Genomic DNA, 15036 nt, shown 5'->3' on the forward strand with positions numbered 1-15036 from the left:
AGCAGCCCTCCAGGAATCAAAGTTGTTTGAATTTTTTTTAAACTTTCAGAAACTTCAGTTTGCAAAAGGGGAGGGCCCTATACTAGAAGCACTTCCTGTGACAAGAGAAAGGTCAGGACTTGAAATTACATTCCTGAATAGTTATCTGCTCGATCGCTGCTTTTCGGTCTCCTAAAGAGTAAAGTATCTGAAGGGAGAGAGCTGCTACAAAATGTTATTTAAGACCTCTGTCTTGATTTCTGACTAAATCTACTGAGTGCCTTGAAACCCCATTCTGTTTCAGGACCACAAAGAATATCAAGTACATTGTAGAGGATTCTTTATTTGACTGTATTGGTTTCTGTGCAACCACTGAGAAGAAAATAAGTAATGGCATTTATTTTCCTGCATTTTTCTAGTTTTTTTTTTAAATTTCATCCATATCAATTTTTTGAGGGAGGGGTAAAACCCCAATCTGGCCCTCCAATCAGAGAAGTCGTGCTAGCAAAAAGCATGTTTAAATGCTGCATTTGTTAGTAAAGTTTCAACTGTAGCAAACACTGACCATCTCCTATATTTGTGCAAACCTTTGTCTTGTCTCCTAGAGGCACTACTTCCCCAGATATCTCAGGTTAAATTATTTTAATTGCAGAACATCTGGTGGTACTGTCCGCTCTTTACTTTTCTCCCCTTCTAAATCTCTCCCTACATCGTCTTATCTCACAAATCTAGACTAGTAGTTCTGAAGAGTAGCTCGTTTTCTGTTGCTTGGTAAAAGAGAGGAACCTTATCTGCCACTTCTGCTGTATAGGTTTTCCTATGATTTTACAATCATTATTTGAGGTTATCAATGAGCCATTGTGCCCATGTATCAGTTTCCAGCAACAAAGCAAAAGGTTTGTCTACCAATGTTCAAAGCCACTGATAAACCTGGAAATCTCAGAGTTTGGAGATAGGGCAACAGTGAACAGTTCCCCCAGTGCATATAACAAGATTAGAAGACATGGCTATGTCCATGTATTACAGTAATTCCTTTTTGTTTTATGAATAGCATTTATGCTTGTAGTCTTCAGTGTGGATTAGAATTTTCATTTTGTAGCAGGAAGAGATTGTGTCTGGGGAGCTGAAACTGGGCCATTATAAACCACAGGGCAGTCCCCTCCCCCAACCTGTTTCCCTTGTGAGGCCCCAGTAACACCACACAAGCTTATCCTCTAGTCAGTTAAGCTTGTTAACAACACATAGTGCAAGTAGTCCATAACAACCTTCTTAAAACATAGTCCATATAACCCCCAGTGCACAGTCCTTAAACCCCTGCTCTTTCCAGCAGGAACCCGCACAGTCTGTCTACCAGGAGATCATCCTCACCATACTTCAGTGTCTTCCATCATATGCAGGCTCCTTATCCATCCTCTTCTATCCCTCTGCAAGCCACCCCAATCCTTCCAGCTAGAGTACAACCCTGCTCTTCCTAGGGGGAACCTCCCAAAACTTCTTTGCTGGGAGAGGATCTTTACCAGGGAAGCATTCCTTATTCCCGTTGGCCCTTTCGCTATTCCCATGCATCCAGCTCTCCAGTGCTAGACATAGCAGCAGTAAGTTTCCCTGCTGCTTCCCTGCCCTCAGCCCTCTCAAGCTCTTTGATCTGTCTTAGGGCCAGGAGGCAACTCCCACTGCTGCTGCTTCCACCTCCAGCCCTAGCCTGGATAACACCAGCCAACAAACGCCTTAGCCATTCTCTTTACCTTCAGCTTCTCCCAGGACCCACTTCTGTTTCTAACAGCTGTCTTCTCCTAACTGACTCAGTCAGTCTGCGCTGATGCCCAACTGACCTTTTATAGCCCCTGGGTTGCTGCACTACCCTCTTAATTGGCTCCACTATGAGCACCTGGACTGTAACAAGAGCACTGAGCCCAGTTTCATTTAAGGGGCCACCTACCCTTTTACAGCCTTCAACAATTGAGTAATTTTACCATGGGAGGCAATGGGGTTTCTATCAGAAGTGCAATTGACTTTTCATTACCCTATGCCTAACAGCTAATAGAGAGTTGGAACATCCCTCATGGAAGAAGAGAAAAAAATCTCAGACAGTTTTTAAGAGGAACAAGTTCTCTAAGCAAGTGAGCCAGTCCATCACAAGAAATACAAGGTATTGTGGAGGAGCACTGCCTTTCCCCAATGCTGACAAAACTCCAAGGCCTCTCAAAAGTGGTGAGGGTGGGAATTGTGTGTTCAGGCATTCATTGCTTTGCATAGCTCTGTAACTCTCCTGTGGTATCTATGAATAACTATGCATGTGTTGAAGGAATTTCTGTGCAAACTCTGTGTTCCTTAGTTGACAGATGGCTTGAAGAATTAAACTATAAACCAGAGGCTTTGGGGGTCAAGACTCTGGGGAAGGATCCATAAGTGATTTGGGAAGCCTCAGCAATGGACTTGGGTTTCAGCACAGTTGCACAGTGGAGTCTCCCATCCAAAGAATGGGTTTCAGACGGGAAGCCTGCACCAAGTGGGCCTCAGAATCCCAGAGCCAGAAATGGTGACTGGATGTTACTCAGACCCAGCCAGCTTAGATGCATGTGGTACCCAAAGTTTGGATCCAATTAACACAGCCTGGTAACCCTCTACTACAGGGACTCAGCTAGGTTGTGACGAGAACTTCTGAAAAACTGCTTTTAAACTCTTGCATTTTGATGGACTCAGATTAGTCACTTCATCTGCCCATGCCAGAATGGCCCTTGAAAAGCAAGATGTAGCTAGAGAAAGTCAAAAGGCTGATACCACCACCTTGCACTCAGACCTCAGTACTGATTCAAATCTTCCTGTTCAGGGGCTTTTAGTAGTTCTGCCTTGGAAGAAGAGAAGCCCATCAGGCACCCTTCTTTTGACCCTTTGACCGCACTCCTGTCGTTTCATTAGTTGTCCCCCAGAATCATTTGGTTTCCTGGTCCTGTAGATCAGGCATGGGGGGGGGGGGGAGTCAGAACCCCCCCACCCCAAAAAAAGAAGAGATGATGTCCTTAACCTTTGCTGCAGCTGTTGCCACCTTTGGTAACAAGTCTTTTTGTCCTTCAACAACAAATAGAACTTTTTAATCGCTCCATTTGTTTGACTTCAGTGGAGCATTTCTATTCTGCCTTTAATTACAAAGGCTTGCACAGCTTTTTTAATTTGATAGAAATACTCACGTGTATGGAGCTTTGCATTTTTTTAAATAAAGCACCTCTAGATGTTTGGGCTGAATATCCAGGATGATGATTGTTTCAACATTCTCAAATAGGTACCATGGAAATAGCTTGTCTTTACCCTCCTCTTCTTCCCCCTAGTTCTGACTTAAGGCTCTGTCCCAAGAGCCTCAGGGATAATTAACCAGAGGAGAATTATTTGTTCTTTCTTTTGAGTTTTTTTTAAACCTACATTTTTTCTGTGGGCAGTCTGAGGAAGATAGCCACCAACATCTTTTCTTTAACAATAAGCTTCATTCGTATTTCCCTGTGGCTATGAGGCTAGACTGAATGAGATGCAGCATCTGAGCTCAAAATAATAATCTTTTCTGTTTTTGGATTACATTTAAAACTGCTAACAGATTTGTTGTTTGAGAGGACTGGATTCCACAGGGGAAGATTAATTCTTAGATACAATACTCTTTATTTTAAATGAATGCTTGTTTGAAGCTGGAGATTCATTAATTAACATTGAGCAACAAGAAAAGAATCTGTTTCATTTAAGGGCCTAATTCATCAACCATTGGCTAGGAATGCTCCCCAGAGAACCTTGCTAGGATCAGTGAGTGGCACTGCATAATCCAATATGCCTTAAGTACAACAATCATCCCATATAGTGGAATCATGCAGGGCTAGAGGCTGGAGGCAAACAGCCACCACATAACCTCTATGGGCACCTCCACTAGTTGGCTGAGTAGGTGGAAAGGGGGCCCAAGGCATCATTATTTACCCCCAGTGTTCAGAGCAAGCCTAGCCCATATACAATGTAAGCCTGTAGTTGCACTGATGGGTGCAGAGGCTTCAGTGGGGCTGCTTCGATTGTTTAACCTGAAGTGAAGGAACTTGCAGAAGAGGCCAGATAATGTTGTTTATGCTCCAGCTGCACCTAGTATGGCATAGAGGACCAGTATGATTTGCTCATTACTTAGCACACTCCAACCCACAAGTAGAATGAGAAAATCATCTTACTGTTGCTGCAGAGGGATCTAGCTCTCCTCCGGCACCTGAATTCCTCTCCTATTGCTGTGGCAAAAAACCCAAGATCCTCTGTACAGGGCTGTAGCAGGGTGAAGCACAGAGCATTTTCTAGCACTAACCTTCCAACACTCCTTACCGCCCCTATTCTAAGCACAGGGGCAAGGAGACGGTGCAAAGATTGAGTAGCCATTTTTCTGCTTCCTTAAAAGAGGTTCAAAGGATCAACTTGGCCCAATAACTAACTCACTGGCTGAGCTGTATTATCTAAAAAAGTGCCACAGACAGGGAACTCAAGCCTACTATTTACACCTAGCTGGTGGTAGAGAATTCTGGTAAAGCTTTTGAGAGGCGTGGCAGTGGCTAAAAGGTGAAAGGTCATGTCTGCTTCTGGTAACTTAGAAAAGGAAACACTCTACAACCATCTTGAAATACAGTGAGCACAGAGGAAGGAAAACACTTCCTTCCACAGATGGACTGTGTGTAATTACTACACTGATAGCATTAATTCATGGAGGAAGAGCTTTATAAATAATTTATTAATAATACAAACCTTAAGAAAATTGTATTTCTAATAATAATTTTCTAATTTATCTGACTCATGGAAAAAATAAACTTTTCCTGTAGAAACAAAATTTAAAAAAAGAGCATTTCAGTTATTTGTCCCACTGATTAGATACTTTATAAAACAAAACATGGTAGTGACTGAAAGTTGTTATAATCCAATAGTTTATCCAATAGTTATCGAAATAAATTCTTGATCCTAATAAACAGAAGTCCACATAAGAAAATACTATTAAAAGGCCTGATTCTGCAACTAGATCCAAGCAAAAAGACCTTTGCACATGGACAGAACCCTACTGACTTCAACTTGACTCCACATGGGTAAAAGGGCCTGCATGTGTGGATTTGCTACCAGGACCGGGCCCAAATCTAATAGTAAACTGGCATCTTTGTTGGCTGTCTCTCAGAAATGACAGGTTGAATGGCTGAAGCTTAGAAGTGGTCCTTCCATGGGAAGTCTGACGCATGCTGGAGCTGTAACATGGGGAAGGAAACCTTGCATTGCAATTGCGTGTGCTGAGCTCCTCTGGGGATAAGATAAAGAGAGGCCTTTAGTCTTCAGGGTTGTCGTATCTGCCTTTCAGGAGTAATAAAATCATTTAAAATTAAGCGGGGGGGGGGGGGGGGCAAATCATGTGGATTTTTCTTCAAAACTACATTTCTTCTGCTTCCTCATCTTCTGAAACATCAATATGTTTATAGAGCTTCCAGGCCTTTAAATTGCAGTTTCTGAGGATTGCTCCTAGCTGCTTCCCAGGCCCCACTTCATATGTATAAGGAAACTCTACTCCTTGTTTTCTTTCATATATAGCATGCATAGTCTGTTCCCACTTAACTGGTGAAACAAGCTGCTTTACTAACAAACGTTGAATGTGTTTTGAATGCATATATTTTTTGCTATCAACGTTCGAATAGACACAGATGAATGGTTTCTGAATCTCAACTGATTTTAGAACTTCAGCCAAAGGCTCTGTTGCTGGTTCCATGAGTCTTGTGTGAAAAGCACCACTGACTGGAAGCATTTTTGTTCGCTTAAAATAATATTTTTGGGAATTCTCCTGCAAGAATTCCAAAGCCTGTAAGAAAAAGAAAAAACACTGATGAATATCTTTGTCCTGAATTGTGTAAAGTAAATAATCTGATTTGTCTTTCAAAAACATACACTAAATTTATCCTCCCCCAGGGACCTAAATCATGCAGTTCAGAGAAAAGTACTACTTGACCACAACATACGATTGGACATGGACTGCAGAAACCCAAACCACATACTTTGTTTTGACATGTTCACATTGGCCAAAGTTGTGCCAATATTGTTAACCTTCCTACAGATCTATAGAATGGTAAACTATTATTAAAATGTATTTAGATGTTTATTTTGAAGTAATACCTGCAAATGTCCTGCAATGACTCTGCTATCTGGAAACAGGTAATTTGAAATTTCACACACAGGATTTTCTATACCCAATGATTTACAGTGTTCACGAGCTTCCAAGCAGGCAAAGTTGTAATTTGACTCGCGTTGACCAATAACTGATAGCATCCCACTTGGGACAGCTTCTGATGCCTTTTGCATAGCTTCAGCACGCACTTTCACTGCATACAAGGCTAGAGATAGAACAAAAATTCTAAATAAACATAAACCTCAGAGAAAAATGGTTAAGTTTATTAAAATATGTTATATTGTAGACAAGTATTAGCAACCTTTCAAAAAAGAACATTAAAATAAATTGTGTACATCTCTTTCCTTTACAGAAGTCCAACAGTGCATACTTCACAATATTTAATTCAAAATAGTTACATATAATTTACATTTCTCACAGTGTTTAGAGTCAGTAATCATATGTTCTAAAAATCTGTAGGTTAGCATTTCTGAATTTGCTGAAAGCAAGTTTAAGGCAAAAACTAAAACATTTAATGTACGTACAAAATTTATTTTCACAAGTGATCAATTTAATTTCTTTAAAAATATTAAGAATATAATCCTCTTGTAATGTATTAAATTACAAATTTCCTAGGCTTATAGTAAATTTAGTTTATTTATAACCAGTTATAATCTTCATCAATAATAAATCTAGGAAACTTTTTTAGTGTCAATGTCTTAACAGTCTGTCACAGGTGAAACAATTTCTGTATGCTACAACCCAAATATCTAAAGTAACTATTTAAGCTAGCTTTAAATGGAGGGTCTGATTCTGTTCTCACAACTGCATTCCAACTGGGAAAAATGTTTCATCCACATGCAACAAACTGCAGGATCAAGCTTAAAATATGTTTCTTTTATGATTCAGTGTATATAATATGTAATGGTTTCTATTTAAATGTAATATACTGTATTAAGTAGTTTAAGCAGAAACTGAATTTAGAAATTTATATTCAGAAGGAAAGGAGGTGAAGCAGCAAGGAAAAGTTGTCATAGAGGGGTGTTTTGGAAGGGTAGTATGTGTATGGAGGGAAATTAGAAATATTCCTTTAAATACCTTCTGTATAATCTAAGGCTCCAGCGAACACCAGGGCTGCAAACTCTCCAACACTGAACCCAGCAGCTGCAACACAGTTCTCAATGACCTGAAATAATAAAACAAATACAAACCAACAAATTAGACCACATCACGATATCCTGAGAAAAACCAAAGCCCAAAATTTCAGAAGCAACCATGTCATTTTTGGGTGCCCAACTTTAAACACCTTGGGCCTGGTTTTCCAAGGTGCTAAGCACATATAGTCCCCATGGACTTCAACTGGAGCTGAGATCACTCAGCACTATTAACAGGCACATCATGTTTTGAGTTGGACACTCAAAAAGAGAGACACCTAAAATGAGGTCAAGGATGCATCCGAAGAAGTGAGGTTTTTACCCACGAAAGCTTATGCCCAAATAAATCTGTTAGTCTTTAAGGTGCCACCAGACTCCTTGTTGTTTTTGTAGATACAGACTAACATGGCTACCCCCTGATACCTAAAATGAGGTGTCACTTTGGAAGATTTAGGTTTACACACACAGGGCAAGCTCATGGTGACATGATGGACTTGGACGAATGTCTCACATCAGTCCTCGTCAGTGCCGGATTTACACCTTAGGCACCCCTAGGCACAGCATCTTCAGCACCTCCCCCACCCGTCTACAGCTGACCTTTGTGTTGCACACAGTTTTTTAGAGGTAGGGCGCCCCTAGAACACCGGCAGGGTTGCCAACCCTCCGGGATTGGCCAGGAGTCTCACAGAATCAGCCTTGATCTCCAAGAGGCTACTGAAACCAATCTGGGAGATTTAAATAGGCCACTAAAAGTCCAGCAGCGCAGTTGGGCTAAGGCAGGCTCCCTACCTGCCCTGGCTCTGCGCAGCTCCCGGAAGCAACTGGCACGTCACTGTGGCTCTTTGGCGCAGGGGCAGCCAGCAGGTCTCTGCGCGCTGCCTAGGGCTGCCAGGTGTCCGGTTTTCAAAAAAGGGACCCTGGTGGCTCCTGTCAGCACCGCCGACCAGGCCGTTAAAAGGGCTAAGGCAGGCTAGTCCCTACCTGTCCTGACACTGTGCTGCGCCCCGGAAGTGGCCAGCAGGTCCGACTCCTAGGTGGGGGCACCAGGAGGCTCCGCATGCTGCCCCCGCCTTGAACACTGGCTCCACACTCCCATTGGCCAGGAACTGCGGCCAATGGGAGCTGGGGGAGGCGATGCCTGCGGGGTGCAGCATGGAGCCAGGAGAGGCAGGGAGCCTGCCGCTGCCAGGGAGCCACCCAAGGTAAGCCTGCGTCCCAACCCTGAGCCCCACCCCCACACCCCTTATCCCCAGCATCAGCCCAGAGCTATACCTCCAGTCCAGAGCCCGTACCTCTTCTTGCACCCCAACCCCTGCCTCAACCCTCATCCCTCTCCCACATCCCTCGCCCCCCCAGCCTCCTCCTGTACCCCAAACCCTTCATCCCCAGCTCCACCCCAGAGACTGCACTCCCGTTAGAGCCCTCACCCCCTCCCGCACCCCAACCCATTGAAAGTGAGTGAGGGTGGGGGACAGCGAGCCACCGAGGGAGGGGGAATATAGTGAGCAGGGGGTGGGGCTTCGGGGAAGGGGCAAAGGGGTGGGATCTCAGGGAAGGGGTGGGGCTAGGATGTTTGGTTTTGTGCGATTAGAAAGTTGGTGTACCGAGCGCCAACTCTGCAGCTCCCATTGGCTGTGGTTCCATTTGGCTGCTTGCAGGGGAAGCGTGCAGAGATGTAAGACCATCCTTGAGCCTCGGAGCCAGACATGCTGGTCGCTTCTGGGAGCTGCCTGAGGTAAGCCCTGCCCGGCTGGAGCCTGAACCCCTCCATCCCTCCTGCACCCCACCTCCCTGCCCCAGCCCTAAGCCCCCTCCTGCACCCAAACTCCCTCCCAGAGCAGCCTGTACCCATTCCTGCAGCCTGGTGAAAGTGAGTGCGGATGGGGGAGGGCGAGTGACAGAGGGAGGGGGGATGAAGTGAGTGGGGGGCAGGGCCACAGGGCGGGGCAAGGGTGTTTGGGTTTGTGTGATTAGAGACAGCAAGCAACCCTAAGCACCGATGCCCCATGGCATGTGCCTAATTGGAAATCTGGCCCTGGTCCACCCAACAGTGCTGCAAACCGTGGCGGTCGATACCTCTGCCCAGGGAACGCAGCGCTGTGCTAGACACCAGCGCGCTGACCCCGCACCCTGCGATGGGCCTGGGCACGTTACAGTCAAGGACGGTAGCCGGGGCTGGGCGCCAGGCGCCCCCCTCACCCCCCCAGCCACTCACACTGGGCTGCTGGTGGTTGAGCTTCTCGACGGCGGCCAGGGAGGCGAGGAAGATGGCAGGCTGGCAGTGCAGGGTGCGGTCCAGCTCGGCCTGCGGCCCCCGCAGACAGAGCGAGAGCAGGTCGTAGCCCAGCACCTTCTCGGCCACCCGGAACATGTCCCTGACGTTGGGGTAGCGCAGGAGCCCCCGGCCCATCCCCACGAACTGGCTGCCCTGGCCGGGGAAGAGCAGCACGGTGCCCTCCTGGGGGGGCCGCCGCCGCCGCGTCGCCGGCTCCTCGTCCCCCACCGAGCTCTGCAGCAGCTCGGTCAGGTTCACGGCCCGGCCCCCGCCGGGCCACGAGCTGCCCCCCCGCCCGGGGGCTCCGGGGAGCGCGACGCGCGCTCGGCAGCCGCTCAGCCGCCGCCCCGCCGCGGCCCAGCTGCACATAGCGGGTCCCGCGAGGGAGGCGAGGCCTAGTCGGGCCCACACCGAAGCCCGCGTTGCTACGGCAACCGGACTCAGCACGGCTCGACTTTGGCGGCCCCACATGGAGCTCCTGGCGCGCGCCTGAGGCCGGTAGGAAAAGGCTTCCCCGCGCCGGGAAACAGGATGCGAGAGAAAGGTTCCGCCCAACTAAAAAGTCCCCCCGCCACGTACACTGTAACCACCGGAGAGACGCACCGCAAGCACCGGGAGCGTCCACTCCCCCTGTCACGAGCCGCCCCAGCCGCACCTCTCCATAGCCACAACAGGGGCTGCCTTACGCTCAGTCCCACCACTTGCTCATCAGGTCTGCCCGCCCAACTCTCAGTCTCCTACCACAGTGCTTCGGGGTGGGCAGGAGTCAACTCCCGGACCAGGCAATAAAATAAAATAGAAATAGAGCTGAGGGATGCACTGTGAGCACTGCTTTACCAAAGTTGTGCTCCCAAATTATGACAGCCCCCCCTGACTTTTTCCAGACCACTTTTAAGCACTAGCTATAACACACCAAAGGCTACTCACGCACATATTGATCCCCACCCACCCTACACTAAGGGCCGTCCCTGACCTCGCTCTTAAACTGTTCCTGTAAATTATTTATTGGAGCAGCCTGTTTACCAAATGACTGCAGAACCTTTACAACATGATTTATTAAAATTCATACTCAGGCTTCAGGCCAAGATGCAACACAGAGAGAGCCCTGTTGGAGGGGTTGCATAGTCTTGTTTTGGACAGAAACCACCACACCACGATCACTGAGTGGCTCTCAGTACTATTGACCACCAAGTGCCAATAGCATGCTATTAAGATGTCTAAGGAGTAAATGGGGCTGCACTTTGTCTGGATCCACTCCTTCCTCTGGGATGGACAGAAAAATGGATTGTAACTGCAACCCTTAACTCAGCTTAATGTAACAGTTTAGGCAAATCTTTTAGGTGGGTTCTGTACCAAAGACATTTACAAATTCAAACAGGCCTACTAAGGCCTGGTCTACACTACGAGTTTAGGTCGACTTTAGCCGCGTTAAATCGACTTAAGCCTGGACACGTTTACACTACGAAGCCCTTTCTGTCGACTTAAAGGGCCCTTTAAACCGGTTTCCTAACACCACCTCGACAAGGGGATTAGCGATAAAATCGGCCTTAGGGGGTCGGAATTGGGTTAGTGTGGACGGAATTCGACATTACTGGCCTCCGGGAGCTATCCCACAGTGCTTCATTGTGACCGCTCTGGACAGCACTCTCATCTCAGATGCACTGGCCAGGTAGACAGGAAAAGCCCCGCGAACGTTTGAATTTCATTTCCTGTTTGCTCAGCGTGGAGAGCACAGGTGACCATGCAGAGCCCATCAGCACAGGTAACCGTGATGGAGTCCCAGTCCCAGTCCCAGGATCGCAGAAGAGCTCCAGCCTGGACCGAGCGGGAGGTACGGGATCTGATCGCCATCTGGGGAGATGAAGCAGTGCTCGCCGAACTCCGAAACAGTAAAAGAAACGGCAAAACATTAGAAAAGATCTCCAAGGCCATGAAGGAGAGAGGCCATAACAGGGACGCACAGCAGTGCCGCGTGAAAATTAAGGAGCTAAGGCAAGCCTACCACAAAGTCAGAGACGCAAACGGAAGGTCCGGGGCAGAGCCGCAAACATGCCGCTACTACGCGGAGCTGCATGCCATTCTAGGGGGTGCAGCCACCACTAGCCCAAGCGTGTTCTATGAGTCCCTCTCTGGAAACGGGGAAGCGGGTTCGGCGGACGAGGAAGATGAGGATGGAGAGAACATAGATAGCTCACAGCAGCAAGGAAGCGGAGAAACCAGTTACCCCAACAGCCAGGATATGTTTGTCACCCTGGACCTGGAACCAGTAACCCCCGAACTCACCCAAGACCCTGAGGGCACACAGGGGACCTCTGGTGAGTGTACCTTTGCAAAAATTACACATGGTTTAAAAACAAGCGTGTTTAATGATTAATTTGCCCTGGCAATCGTGGCCAGTACAGCTACTGGAAAAGTCTGTTAACGTGTATGGGGATGGAGCGGAAATCCTCCAGGGACATCTCCAGAAAGCTCTCCTTCATGTACTCCCAAAGCCTTTGCAAAAGGTTTCTGGGGAGGGCTGCCTTATCCTGTCCGCCATGGTAGGACACTTTACCACGCCAGGCCAGTAGCACGTAGTCTGGAATCATTGCATAACAAAGCATGGCAGCGTATGGTCCCGGTGTTTGCTGGCATGCAGACAACATCCATTCCTTATCTCTCTTTGTTATCCTCAGGAGAGTGATATCATTCACGGTCACCTGGTTAAAATGGGGCAATTTTATTAAGGGGACATTCAGAGGTGCCCCTTCCTGCTCTGCTGAACAGAAATATTCCCCGCTGTTAACCACGCGGTGGGGGGGAGGGTTGAAGTGACCATCCCAGAGAATTGGGTGTGTGGGGGAGGGGAGTTAGTTGGGTTTGTGCTGCATGTTAAACCTGAAATCGCAGCCCCTCCTTTTACATTGCAAACCCATTTTAAATGGCACGGGTGCTTGGTATGGGAAATGAAGGCAGAACTGTTTGAAACCATCCCCACATGTTAAGAAGGTTAAAAAAGCCCAAAGACTATATGTCTTACCATGGCTGCCTGCAAGCTGAAATCTGTGTCCTGGCACTGCGTGAGTGATCTCTCACACCAAACCAGGAGACTCTCAATATAAGAGGAAAAATGCGACCTTGTAACGAAAGCACATGTGCTGTGTGATGTTGTGAACAGCAAAATCTAACGTGAAAGAGTCTACCCATTGTTCTCTAAAATGTATCTTTTTTAACAACCTCTCCCTTCTCCACCAGCTGCAAATCTTACTCCTTCGCAGAGGCTAGTGAATATTCGAAGAAGGAAGCGAAGGACGCGTGACGAAATGTTTACTGAACTTCAGACTGCCTCCCACGCTGACAGAGCACAGCTGAATGCGTGGAGGCAGTCAATGACTGATTTTAAAAAAGCCCAATATGAGCGAGAGGAGAGGTGGCGTGCTGAATCGCGGGCTGAAGAGGAGAAGTTGCGTGCTGAAACGCGGGCTGAAGAGGAGAGGTGGCGTCAACTTGTAATCAGAAAGCAAGAGTCGATGCTCCGGCTGCTGGAGCATCAAAGTGATATGCTCCTGCGTATGGTTGAGCTGCAGGAAAGGCAGCAGGAGCAGAGACCGCCGCTACAGCCCCTCTGTAACCAGCAGCCATCCTCCCCAAGTCCCATTGCCTCCTCACCCAGACGCCCAAGAACACGGTGGGGGGGCCTTCGGCCACCCACTCACTCCACCCTAGATGATTTCCATAGCAATAAGTTTTAAAGTTTTAAATTGGAGTGTGTCCTTTTCCTTCCCTCCTCCCCCACCCATCCCGGGCTACCTTTCCAATTATCCCCCTAGTTGTGTGCTGAATTAATAAAGAATGCATGAATGTGAAGTAACAATGACTTTATTGCCTCTGCAAGTGGTGCTCGAAGGGGGGAGGGTAGTAGGGGAGGGTGGGGTGGTTGGTTTGCAGGGAAGTAGAGTTAACAGGGTGGTGGGGGAGGGGCAGAGGGTTCATCAAGGAGCAACAAACAGAAGTTTCACTCCGTAGCCTGGCCAGTCACAAAACTGGTTTTCAACGCTTCTCTGATGCGCACCGCGCCCTGCTGTGCTCCTCTAACCGCCCTGGTGTCTGGCTGCGCGTAATCAGCGGCCAGGCGATTTGCCTCAACCTCCCACCCCGCCATAAATGTCTCCCCCTTACTTTCACATATATTGTGGAGCGCACAGCAAGCAGCAATAACAATGGGGATATTCTTTTCGCTAAGGTCTGAGCGAGTCAGTAAGCTGCGCCAGCGCGCTTTTAAACGGCCAAATGCACATTCCACCACCATTCGGCACTTGCTCAGCCTGTAGTTGAACAGGTCCTGACTACTGTCCAGGCTGCCTGTGTACGGCTTCATGAGCCATGGCATTAAGGGGTAGGCTGGGTCCCCAAGGATAACGATAGGCATTTCAACATCCCCAATGGTTATTTTCTGGTCCGGGAAGAAAGTCCCTTCCTCCAGCTTTCGAAACAGAAGAGACTGCCTGAAGACGCGAGCATCATGTACCCTTCCCGGCCAGCCCACGTTGATGTCGGTGAAACGTCCCTTGTGATCCACCAGGGCTTGCAGCAGCATTGAAAAGTACCCCTTGCGGTTTATGTAGTCGGTGGCTTGGTGCGCCGGTGCCAAGATAGGGATATGGGTTCCGTCTATCGCCCCACCACAGTTTGGGAATCCCATTGCAGCAAAGCCATCCACTATGGTCTGCACGTTTCCCAGAGTCACTACCCTTGATATCACCAGGTCTCTCATTGCCCTGGCAACTTGGATCACAGCAGCCCCCACAGTAGATTTGCCCACTCCAAATTGATTCCCGACTGACCGGTAGCTGTCTGGCGTTGCAAGCTTCCACAGGGCTATCGCCACTCGCTTCTCCACTGTGAGGGCTGCTCTCATCCTGGTATTCTGGCGCTTCAGGGCAGGGGAAAGCAAGTCACAAAGTTCCATGAAAGTGCCCTTACGCATGCGAAAGTTTCGCAGCCACTGGGCATCGTCCCAGACCTGCAACACGATGCGGTCCCACCAGTCTGTGCTTGTTTCCCGGGCCCAGAATCGGCGGTCCACGGCATGAACCTACCCCAGTAACACCATGATTTCCACGTTGCTGGGGCCTGTGCCTTGTGAGAGGTCCATGTCAATTTCCTCATCACTATCGTCGCCGCGCTGCAATCGCCTCCTCCTCAGCTGGTCCTGGTTTGGCTTTGGCATGTCCAGGAGGCTCTGCATATGCTCCAGGACAATGCGCGTGGTGTTCATAGTGCTCATAATTGCCGCGGTGATCTGAGCGGGCTCCATGATCCCAGTGCTGGCTATGGCGTCTGGTCTGAAAAAAGGCGCGAAAGTAGTATCTGACGGACCAGGGGAAGAAGGGAGGGAGGGGCGAGTGACGACATGGCGTACAGGTACAGGGAATGAAAATCAAGAAAGGTGGCTTTGCATCAGGGAGAAAGACAAACAACTGTCACACAGAATGCCCCCCCCCCCC

At 48.1% G+C, this 15036-nt stretch overlaps 1 protein-coding gene across 1 annotated transcript; it reads right to left on the minus strand.

Moving 5' to 3' along the window:
- Positions 1–4704: 4704 nt before the first annotated feature.
- On the minus strand, positions 4705–10049 carry MCAT (malonyl-CoA-acyl carrier protein transacylase). Its single transcript, XM_024213707.2, has 4 exons — positions 9491–10049; positions 7220–7307; positions 6130–6347; positions 4705–5818 (listed from the first exon to the last, which is right to left on the minus strand). The coding sequence occupies exons 1-4, from the start codon at positions 10019–10021 to the stop codon at positions 5396–5398; spliced, it is 1260 nt and encodes a 419-aa protein (XP_024069475.1). The 5' UTR covers positions 10022–10049; the 3' UTR covers positions 4705–5395.
- Positions 10050–15036: the final 4987 nt, after the last annotated feature.

Source organism: Terrapene carolina, unplaced genomic scaffold, assembly GCF_002925995.2.
Source record: "Terrapene carolina triunguis isolate 2854851 unplaced genomic scaffold, T_m_triunguis-2.0 Scaffold112, whole genome shotgun sequence".
Taxonomy (NCBI): Eukaryota; Metazoa; Chordata; order Testudines; family Emydidae; genus Terrapene; species Terrapene triunguis.

Coding starts and splice junctions, on each gene's coding strand:
- MCAT (XM_024213707.2), bottom strand. CDS start 10,021: ATGTGGGGCCGCCAAAGTCGAGCCGTGCTGAGTCCGGTTGCCGTAGCA. Junction 6,348..7,219: donor AGCCTTAGATTATACAGAAG/GTATTTAAAGGA, acceptor TTCTATCTCTAG/CCTTGTATGCAGTGAAAGTG. Junction 5,819..6,129: donor TCATTGCAGGACATTTGCAG/GTATTACTTCAA, acceptor TTTTTCTTACAG/GCTTTGGAATTCTTGCAGGA.